General features: G+C 35.7%; 2 protein-coding genes across 2 annotated transcripts; both read left to right on the forward strand.

The window, feature by feature from the left end:
- The first annotated feature begins 929 nt into the window (after nt 1–929).
- On the forward strand, nt 930–1,868 carry LOC110302912 (olfactory receptor 6C3-like). The gene has a single exon (XM_021173718.2). The coding sequence runs from the start codon at nt 930–932 to the stop codon at nt 1,866–1,868; it is 939 nt and encodes a 312-aa protein (XP_021029377.2).
- An 8,961-nt stretch (nt 1,869–10,829) lies between these two features.
- Nucleotides 10,830–11,768, forward strand: LOC110302911 (olfactory receptor 6C3-like). Its single transcript, XM_021173717.2, has one exon. It carries the CDS (start codon nt 10,830–10,832, stop codon nt 11,766–11,768), a length of 939 nt encoding a protein of 312 aa, XP_021029376.2.

Genomic DNA, 11,768 nt, shown 5'->3' on the forward strand with positions numbered 1-11,768 from the left:
CAAATCACAAATAAACTTAGTTAAAAAAAGGTTAAAATAATACGTGTCTCTGAATTCATAGAAAATAGCTATTGATTCCTGGCTCTGTTTAATTATTTTCCCTGGCCCATGTCTTAATTGTCACAAATCAAAATGTATTTGTTTTTGGTTTTGTATTTTTGCTTGTTTTACTGTTTCGAGACAGAGTCTCTTTGTGTAAGCCTGGCTGTCCTAGAACTAGTTCTATAGGCCAGACCAGCCTGGTACTTGTAGAGATTGGCATCTTTCTGCCTCCTGAGTGCTGGGATTAAACACTTGTGGCACAATCACCCAGTTTTATTTGTTTTTATAATAAAAGAAAATCTAGTCTCAATTTTTGTATTTGCAAACACTTTTATTTCCTTAGCCATTTAAGAACAACACATACTGGCTGAAGAGATGGCTCATCCATTAAAGGCTAGGCTCATAACAAACAAATATAAAAACAACACATATTAAGGTTGAAAATAACCATGACAGCATTTAGGTTTAGTAAATATGTTTGGGTTACTACCAATAAACTATAGAAGTTTTAAAATAGTATTAGAATTGAAATAAAATGTTATATATTCAGTTTAAAAAGCATATAACACGTGAAATCAGAAAACTTGTTTCATATTGAAAGTGAAGATACTATTAAAATATTGTTACACAAATCTATAGTTCAAAGGTACCCTACACATATAGAAATTATGACTGTATGTAGAATTTTCTGTATAATTGTTGAAGGGGCTTTATACATCCCCTTACAAATATTTTTCCACTTAACAAAATGATTTCTATTTAATAACAATTAGCAGATATTGTTTCACTTCACTGGATATTATAATATCAATATTTAAACTTTCATTCTCTTCAACTAAACTTTCATTTGAATTTTTAATCAATAGATTTTTGGACAATAAATCAGCATGAAAAACCACTCTGTGATCACCGAGTTTCTGCTCTTGGGCATATCAGACACACCAGAACTTCAGTTTGTGATTTTTATCTTTTTATTCATTGCTTACATATTAAGTGTCACTGGAAACCTAACCATCATCACTCTCACCTTGCTAGACTCTCAGTTAAAGACTCCTATGTATTTCTTCCTCCGGAATTTCTCCTTCTTAGAAATTATATTCACCAGTGTTTCAATCCCTAGATTTTTGGAGTCAATAATTACTAAAGTTAAGACTATTTCCTATAACAACTGTTTGGCTCAGTTATTTTTCTTCATCTCTATGGGAGTGTCTGAGTTCTTTCTTCTAACTGCCATGTCTTATGATCGCTATGTTGCCATCTGCAAGCCTCTGCACTACACCCTCATCATGAATCAGAAAGTCTGCACCCTTCTTGTCCTCACCTCATGGCTGGGAGGGTTTCTGACCATCTTTCCATTGCTCATGCTGTTTCTCAAGTTAGATTTTTGTGCTTCAAATGTCATTGATCATTTCTGCTGTGACTACTTCCCCATCTTACAGCTCTCCTGCTCAGATACATGGTTTTTAGAGACAATCGGCTTTTATTTTGCATTTATTACTCTGCTGTTCACACTGGCTCTAGTGATCTTGTCATACATCTGCATCATCAACACCATTCTGAGGTTCCCATCTGCCAGTCAGAGGAAAAAGGCTTTCTCCACCTGTTCCTCTCACATGATTGTCATCTCCATCTCTTATGGCAGCTGCATTTTCATGTATGTCAAACCTTCTGCAAATGAAAGAGCATCACTGACCAAAGGGGTGGCTCTTCTCAATACTTCAATTGCTCCCATGCTGAACCCTTTTATTTACACCTTGAGAAATCAACAAGTAAAACAAGCCTTCAAGGATTTGATTAATAAACTAATGTTTAATAGAAACAAATGAATGCCATTGTGCCCCTTCAAAAATGGAGGAATCATTAGGGTGAAAACCCACTGCTCTAGAGAACCATGACAAATACACTTTGTATTTCCTATCTGTGGTCTTTATTTCAATTGAGGTTTTTGCTCTTAAGTAAGAAAGGTTTTAATATTTCTAATCAAGTGTTACATTCAGAACTAACCCAAAAGTTAATTCATACATCAATATTTTAAGAAATTGAAGAATAGCCTTATAAGTATGCATGATATGATTATATATAATATGTAATTATGTTATATATTATACAATGCTTATCTTGTAGTAATATATAATAGATTTATATGTACATATTTTATACATGAATGTAAGTATAAATTGTATGAAATAGATGTTCTAAATTAAAAAAAGCAGGAATCAAACTTTAATTATATTATGAGCACCTTGGTTTTAGCTTCTTAAAAAAGTATTTTATGTTTATGGGTATTTTATCTGCTTGTATATCTGTGTACATTTCTGTGTACTTATTGCAAGTATTGTACCCACAGAGGCTAGAAAAGGGCATTGGGTCTCCTGGAAGTGGAGTTACTGATGACTGGAAGCCATTATGTTGGTGCTGTGAATTGCGCCAGTTTCCTCAGAAAGATCTGGAAGAACTTTTAACCTTAGAGCCCCCTCTCTAATCCCTGAACTTTCTTTGTGATTTGAAAGTAACCGTGTTATGTTTTCTTTTAAAACTGTGTGGGTATGATTTACTATTTACTCTGTGTTGAAACATTCCATCATTGAGGAGATAGGATCACTGTAAAATATCATGGAACATTTGATAGATATCCATATTCTGGAATAAGAACCTGTTTTCATTGTATTTCTGTGTGCAAACATCTGATGCTAATGGTAAAATTTGCTTACATTTGGTGTTATCTGCTTGTGTTATATTCACACATGTACATATGTGTGAATGTACATGCCTGTGTGTATGGAGGCCAGAGTACACTATTGGGGTCTCTGTCTACCCTCTTGCCTTGTTCCTTTGAGGCAGACTCTCTCAATGAACTTGCAGTTCAGCTAGGATTGCCATTAACAAGCCCAACTGATTCCACTTTTTTCTGTCACTTTCAGTTCTTGGGTTATAGGCAAGCATGGGGCTGTGCTCATACTTTATGTGGCTACTGATATCCAGACTCTGCTCTTTGTGAATGTAAAGCAAGCACTCCTAACCACTGAGCATCTCCCATGCCAAGTAAACTGCAGATTTATTAAAATAAATTAGTCCCTTGGGCTGGTGGCAGAGAAAAGATCATATATTAAGCATCTCATGCTACATGGAACATATGTAAAAACATGCCAAATAATTTTAAATGCCTTCTGTCTTATTTTCTTCCTTTTAAAAGTTTTGTTTTTTTCATCTCTTCAGCCAAATTAATACAATTACTTTCTATAAAATGGGAAGACTAAGATACAAAATCATTTAAGTCATAGTCATAAGCTTATACTATCTCTATTGTAGCCATTTTGGATGCTATAAAATTGTATGGAAATTGGAGGTAATATTTATCCATGCATTAAACATACAGAAGACAATAGAAGATTCTGATTTCAGCTGTGATTAATTAAGTAACAGCTTAACTTATTTTTTTCATGTTTTTAGATTTCACATGTGTTTACAATGAATTATATCTACCCCCAGCTTCTCCTTTTTAATTACCTCCTTCTAACCTTACCTCATTCTCCCATGTTTTGTTTGTTTGTTCATAAGTCACTTAGTGATCCCCGTATGTTCACCGATGTGAGGCTGCCTTCTGGTGCATGGGGAACTTACCACTGTCTACATCCTCATAAAACAATGAATTTCTCTCTTCTACCAAAAATAAAATGCCAATAGATCCTCAGTAAGGGTCAGGGTCTGCAGATCATCTACCTTCTCTGTGCTGGAATTTTGATTGGCTTTATCTTGTATAGACCTTGTGCAGGTCACCCCAGCTCCTGTAACCCCATGAGTGTCATATCCAGCAGATGGTATTCATAATATGTCTCCCATTTTCTGGTTCTTACATTCTTATTTTATTTTATTGGATATTTTCTCTATTTACATTTTAAATGTTATCCCCTCTCCAGGTCTCCCCTCGAGAACTGCCATATCCCATTCCCCCTCCCCCTGCCTCTATGAGGGTGCTCCTTCACCCACCCACCCACTTACTTCTTCATGCTTTTCCATCTCTTCTTTCTTGGTGTTCTGTGAGCCTTGCTAAATGGTGAAGAAAATAGATGACCATTTCTGACTGAGCACCCAGTCACCCTGTGCACTTTGGCCAGTTCTGCACCCCTCCACTGACTGTCACTACTTGCAAAAGAAGCCCTTCTGACAAAGACTGAGAAGACCTTAGTTCTATTGGTATAAACATTCACGTTTAGAATAGAGGTTCTCAAAGTGTGGGTCATTTGGGGATCAAATGATCCTTTCACAGGGGTTACCTAAGACCACTGGAAAGTACAGAAATTTACATTATGGTTCATAACAGTGGCAAAATTACAGTTATGAAGTAATAAAAATATTCTTATGAGTGCGAGCCACTGTATTAAAGGGTCACAGCATTAGGAAGGTTGAGAAACTACTGATTTGGAAGGTATTTGACAGTATGCTATTTAAAACAACTTGGACTTATGACCTTCGTATCTATAGGCTTTTATCCAGTTTTACAGCAAAAATATATAATTCTGTTCTGTGAAACAGGTCTCTAATCCATTCATAAACTGGTTACTTATCTCAAACAGTCTTGCTGCTATTGCACAAGTGGACACATTTTTGTCAAGCACACAGTATCACAGCATGCAGTGTGTAGCACTAGGTAAGGTCATTGATGAGTTTGCTTCCTAGCAGACTATATGGAACTTTTCAGCACAATGAAAACTTGTAGCCAGAAGAAAATTCTCTGAGTGTCTTGAGTTTGTTTTCTCTATTTCCTGCAGTGCCTGCAGTCAAGGCATGAGGTGTCCTCAGAACTGGAGTTCTTACCATGTATTATGTTGGATGACCAAGGGAAATGGTAATAGCTTGTGTAGTTTTCGGAACATTGCCAATAAAACACACACACACACACACACACACACACACACACTGAGAGAGAGAGAGAGAGAGATCTGATGCCTTGTAGGGTAATTTTTCATTTAACAATTAATGTCTTCTAGGAGTTACATGGTTCATCTATGACTCCATTTGAATTCTTATTTGAAAGTTATATTTTAAAATGAATAGCTCAACTTTCATCCAGCTAAGTTAATTACCTCAAACTATATTGTGAAATGATATACTAGAATTACATTGAATTGTATATTTTGTTTTAGCATATAAAAATTAATTTCCTACTGATTAAAAGGTAGAAATTACTCTGTTTAATTACTCTGTGTTTACTTAAACGCAGGGTATAAAAGACAGTGTGTATAGATGATACACATTTTCATAGCAGAACTAAGATATTTGACATTTGATAGCTACATGAATTAGTGCTTAGTACATAAAATCTCTGATACATAATGCCTGCTTTATGAATAATAATAAAAATTTTGAAAGCCAAATGATGTTAAGGATTAAATTTACAGTAATTAGAATAAATAGTACCTTTTATAAATTACAGCTACTGTGAACATCCTTCCCCAAGTTAAGAATTAATTTAATTTGTTGGAAAAATCACAAAATTGCTATAGCTATTTTTTTGAACCTGTATGCAACACTTCCATGATGAATAATTATTTATATAATGCCACTGAATTTTCAGAAAATCTATTGAAATTACTATTCTATTAAAAGACTTACCTTTAATCCCAGCACTCGGGAGGCAAAGGCAGGTGGATTTCTGAGTTCGAGGCCAGCCTGGTCTACAAAGTGAGTACCAGGACAACCAGGGCTACACAGAGAAACCCTGTCTCGAAAAACCAAAAAAAAAAAAAGACTTGAAGATTAAGGAAATTAAGACTAAGAAAATTCAACACCAGAAATCCCCTTTAAATGCCTATTAGTGCTTTTATTCTTTGTTTCCTTAATAAAGTTCATATTCTTATTTATTTATATTTTAATGACAATATTTTTTTCTTACAACATATTCTTATCATGGTCCCCATCTCCTCTAAGATTCTCTTACTTCCCTGCCTATATAACTTCAGGCATTCTTTCTCTCTCTGTTTAGAAAACAAACAGATCATCAAACCAACCAACCAACCAACCAACCAACCAACCAACCAACCAACCAACCAATCATCCAACCAGAACAGAACAAAACTAACAATAAGAAAATAAAGGAATAGTTCAAGATACAAAGACAGACAGACACAGACAGACAGAGAGAGACACACACACCACTAAACACACAAAATTGGAAACCATATTTAAATATTAGTTATGTTAAAAAAAAGTTCCACAAAAAGCTTTGAGATAAAATATCTCCAAAAATCTCATTGAGTTCCTTTTTTGTTGGCCATTTATTTACTGCAGGCTGTGGTTCCTGCTCTTAGGTGTGGTACATATACCCAATGACATGCCATTGGAGTAGATTCCTTTTTCCTTTGTGAGTGGTTGTCAAGGGGAGATAGCCTCTTGGTTAGGGATGGAGACCATGTCCACTTCTCTTCTCAGTGCCAGAATCCTATCTGGCTAGGCTATGTGCAGGCTCTGTTCTTGCTGCCACAGTTTCTGTGAGTTTATATGTGTGTCAGCCTGCTGTGTCTTGAAGACATTGTGTCCTTAGTGTCTTCCATCCTCAGTGGCTCTTGTAATCTTTCTCTTTCCTTTTCTGCAGGGTTCCCTGAGCCCTGAGGAAAGGAGTTTTCTGGAGACATGCCATTAAAGATTGAGCATTTGAAGGTCTCTTACTCTCTGCCCATTGTCCAGTTGTGGATTTCTGTATTTGTTCTCATCTACTGTAGGAGGAAGCTTCCTGATGACGGCTGAGCAAGACTGGTCTTTGGGTATTGTATGCAAAAGATGGGTGGCTGCTAGTCCCAGAGCCTAAATGGAGAAAGTGTGTCTTTAAAATGACACGCAACAGGATATAGCAGAATGTTGTTAGGAGTCATCACATTGCTATTGTCTAGCAGAAAAATAATATTTGGCTTTCCTCTAGGACTATGGCCTATCTAGTCCTAGCTCTTTTGGCCACGTGGGCAGTGTCAGTAGTGGGTTCCATCTTGTGGTATTAGGCTTGAATTTAATCAGACAGCAAATGGTTAAGCCTACTCCATCAGAGTATCATGTAGGCAGGCCACCATTGTAGAGCAAAGGGTTTATAGCTTGGTTAGTGTTTACTTTTCTTCTCTGGATACACACAAAGTAACTTCCAGTTCCATGAACAGTAGTCCACAGGGGTGAAAGGCTCTACTTAAGACATTAGCTTGGCTTCTCTGTGTTCAATGAGATATGCAGGTGTCTCCAGCAATAAGGCCAATAACGGAGATGACCCTTGGGGACACTTTCCTGAATTCTTACAGGTTTAGTAGACTTTGAATCTGTTAGGTAGCTTTTAGATCAGCTATAGGGATGATGATTTATTTGGGAAAGATTTATTTGGGCGTAAGGTCCCAGAGAGTTAGGAGTCTATCAATACCACAGCAACGAAACATGGCAGTTGAAGCAGCAAGCCGAGAGCACATTTGAAGCCATAAGCAAGTTTCAGAAAGTGAAAAAGGGCGCCTCCTAGGTACTGAAACCTTGAATCCATCCTCTAGTAATATACTTCCTCCAGTAAGGCCACACTTCCCAAATTACCTTAAACAGCACACCAAATGAGAACCAAATATTCAAGTGCCTAATAATAAGGGGGGCATCTCATGTAATCTACCATATTCTACTGCCTGACCCCCCATAGGCTTTTGGACATATTGCAATGCAAACGGTTTTTAGCACAATTTCAAAAGTCTCTGTGTTCTTTCAAAGTTTCACCAATGTTTAAATGTCCCACATCCAAAGGCTGTTCTAAAACTCAAGGGAATTCTGTAACTGTAACCCCATGTAAAATAAAAGCTAGTTGTGTTCTTTTAACCTATGATGACACAGGAAAAACTGGACAAGAGCAGGATCAAAACCCAGCAGGCAAGTGTCAAATTCTGCAGCTCCATGTCCAATATCAAAGGGTACAATAGCTCTCCCCTTTCAGTTTTGTTGATTGCAACATACATTTTCTGTTAGGCAAGTCTTACTTCCAGTGTGTAGCTTTCTTTAGCAGATATCTCATGCTTCTGGCTTCTCCAACATCTTAGGGTCTCAATGCAATCTGGGTTTCACTTCCACAGTTTTACCCAGCGATCTCTCAGGTCCTTTTCATAGAGTCTTCCTTGATACACATTGCCTGGACCTATGGCTCCCTATTTGGCAGGTATCCTGGTAGGGAGCCTGGGCTTCTTGAATCACATTTACAGCATTTTCATTTTTCTTTCTTTCTAGGATCAGTAAATTCTCAGTTATTTTCCTTATACAAGTTGGAAGCTTAGATGGGTGAGATCTTTATTCCAATAGAGATCAAACCTGTACTTAACTCTTTCTCTGTCTCATCTCCAGCCTCGTCTACAATATCAAGCCTCTTTGTTCTTTCTTTCTTTTTTAAACTGTATGTTTTGTATTTATTTCTGTCTTAATATTTATTTCTGATTTAATATTTGTTATTTTGTGTTTTAGTCTTGCAAGACTTGAATGTATCAATGTAATGATTATTTTTGTTCGCTATTCTGCCGTGCTCTGGCAAAATTTAATAGTTAGTAAAATATCAGTAAGACTGTCAAAGAGGAGATCATTGTAGGGTGTTTTAGTCCTGGGTTTAACTAATCCCAAATGATTTGAGAATAAATTATCTTCTGAGCATTGACTGAGTCCATGCACTCATTAAGAAAATTGCTTGACCAAAGGGATGCCAGGTTGGTTATTATAAGTTGATTGATACATATTTTTCTCTGTTACTCTATATTGCTTGGTTTTGAAGAAAGATGGGTCACAGCATCACTATGCACATGTCTTGACCTTCTGCTTGCATCCTTCTTGTCTTTACTTGAGTGTGTCAGGGATTCATAGACTTGCAGAGAAGGTAAAGTTGTATTTATGCTTGTGCAGATTTCCATTTTATCTTATCCAGAGACCTTCAAAATGTGTTATCTTTCAGTGTCTGAAAACAGTATCAGTTGCTTGTTTTTCTTAAAGAATTCCAAGGATGACATTAGCTTCTTTATAGTACACTTGGTTTCTGTGAGACAATAAAAGAGATTAAAGGTACATTTATTTTCATTTCTAAGTGAGGCTGTTAGCATCCTTACAAGCAATTCACCATGTATGTTTTTTATGTCAAGTTTTTGTATAATTAAAAGAGGTTAGCGTGGCCTGGATGACAAAATGATCTTCTGAAGAATAGTATGAATATGTTTATTTCTATGCTTTTAAGTTACAGAATTTAAGTCATGACTGACTTGTGTAGGGTTTTATACCTGATGATATTACCATATACACCAAACAGCATATTTCATATTTGTGAAAATTCTTTTTATCCATCATCGTAAGGTTATTTTAATCTGAAAAATGCAACAACCCTGAACTGATCATTAAATATATTTAGTACCCTTAATTTTACATTTTAGTAAATTTTAACTGTCATATAAACCACATACCAGTTATTTGTCAGTTTTGATGGCATATTGATGAAAAGAAAATGTATATTACTAAAGAGAAAAACATGGAGACTTGGAAGACTCAAGTAGAAAGGTGAATAGAGTTCATTATTAGCTTTAGTTATTATCACTTGCTGAGCTGCATAGCACAGAAAGCGGTACAAAAACTTTGTTAATTTACATCCCAGACTCCGTGTTGTCTGTTAAATATCAGGAGAGAACAGGGCTGATAGAAGTTATGTAGGTTACAGGGTAGAGCTCTGTGGTTTAAGAAAGTGATTCCAGTACATACTTATTCATTCTGATAATTCTTTGAGAAGAAAGCCACTATTACACTTTTTAAATTTTTTTATTTCTTATTTTATTGACATTTCAAATGTTCCATTATTATACTTTGAGATGAAAAAAATTCTTCATGTGAGTTCCTTTTGTCCTCAAGAAAGTTTAAAGAAAAATAGCAAATAAACTTAGGAAAAAATGTTAAAATGATACAAGTGTCTTAGAATGCATAGAAATAACTATTGCATCTGTAGCAGAGGATGGCCTTGTGGGACATTAATGAGAAGAGAGACCCTTGGTCTTGTGAAGGCTTGATGCCCCAGTGTAGGGGAATGTCAGGCTAGGGAAGGGGAAGTGTGTGGGTTAGTGAGCAGGGTTTTTGGAAGGGAAATGAGGAAAGGGGGTACAATTTGCAATGTAAATAAAGAAAACATTTAATTAAAGGCTGCATTTAATTATTTTCTGTGACCCATATTTTAATTCTTACAAATCAAAAAATTGTTTTTATAATAAAAGAAAAATTTGATTTTTTTGTTCACAAACATAGTTACTTCCTTAGCCAATGTAAAAAAACACATATTAATGTTGAAAATAAGCATGACAGCACTTAGGTTTAGTAAATATGATTGGGTGCTCAGTTTCTAATAATATACTATAGAAGTTTGGAAATAGTGTTGAAGTTGAAATTTAATGTTATATACTCAGTTCTGAAAGTATACAATATGGCAAACCTGAAAAACTGTTTTGAATTAAAAATGAAGATGCTATTAAAATATTGTTACATAAATATATAATTCAAAGTATGTTACACATAGAAATTAGGATCATATGTAGACTGTGGGTGTATAATTGCTCAAGAGCACTTTAAACACCATGTAAAAAAATATTTCCCTTCAGCAAGATTGTTTTTGTTTAAAGGGATGAGAGGAGATTAGAAAAGTGGAAATGTTTCATTGATTAACTTCATGGAATGTAGCAATATCAGAATTTAAAGTTTTGTTCCTTTTACACTGTGTTTACACTTTGATTTCTTTTTTAATCAATAGATTCTATGAACAATAAATCAGTATGAGAAACCACTCTATGGTTACTGAGTTTTTGCTCTCAGGCATATCAGACACACCAGAAGTTCAGGTTGTAATTTTTATCCTTTTATTCATTGCTTACATATTAAGTGTCGCTGGAAACCTAACCATCATCACTCTCACCTTGCTAGACTCTCAGTTAAAGACTCCAATGTATTTTTTCCTCCAGAATTTTTCCTTCTTAGAAATTATATTCACCAGTGTTTCTGTCCCTAGATTTTTGGGTTCAATAATTACTGAAGTCAAGACTATTTCCTATAACAACTGTTTGACTCAATTATATTTCTTCCTTTCTCTGGGAGTGTCTGAGTTCTTTCTTCTAACTGCTATGTCTTACGATCGCTATGTAGCCATCTGTAAGCCACTGCACTATGTTATCATCATGAATCAGAAAGTCTGCACTCTCCTTGTCCTCACCTCATGGCTGATAGGATTTCTGAGCATCTTCCCTTTAATCATGCTTATCCACAAGTTAGATTTTTGTGCTTCCAATACCATTGATCACTTCTGCTGTGACTTCTTCCCCATTTTACAACTGTCTTGCTCAGATACAAGGCTTTTAGAGGCATTTGGCCTTTATTGTGCCTCCATTACTCTGCTGTTCACACTAGCTCTAGTGATCTTGTCATACATCTGCATCATCAACACCATTTTGAGGTTCCCATCTGCCAGTCAGAGGAAAAAGGCTTTCTCCACCTGTTCCTCTCACATGATTGTCATCTCCATCTCTTATGGCAGCTGCATTTTCATGTATGTCAAACCTTCTGCAAATGAAAGAGCATCATTGACCAAAGGGGTGGCTGTTCTCAATACTTCAATTGCTCCCATGCTGAACCCTTTTATTTACACCTTGAGAAATCAACAAGTAAAACAAGCCTTCAAGGATTTGATTAATAAACTAATGTTTAATAGAAACAAATGA

Source organism: Mus caroli, unplaced genomic scaffold (assembly GCF_978045245.1).
Source record: "Mus caroli unplaced genomic scaffold, Mus_caroli_1 scaffold_9, whole genome shotgun sequence".
Taxonomy (NCBI): domain Eukaryota; kingdom Metazoa; phylum Chordata; class Mammalia; order Rodentia; family Muridae; genus Mus; species Mus caroli.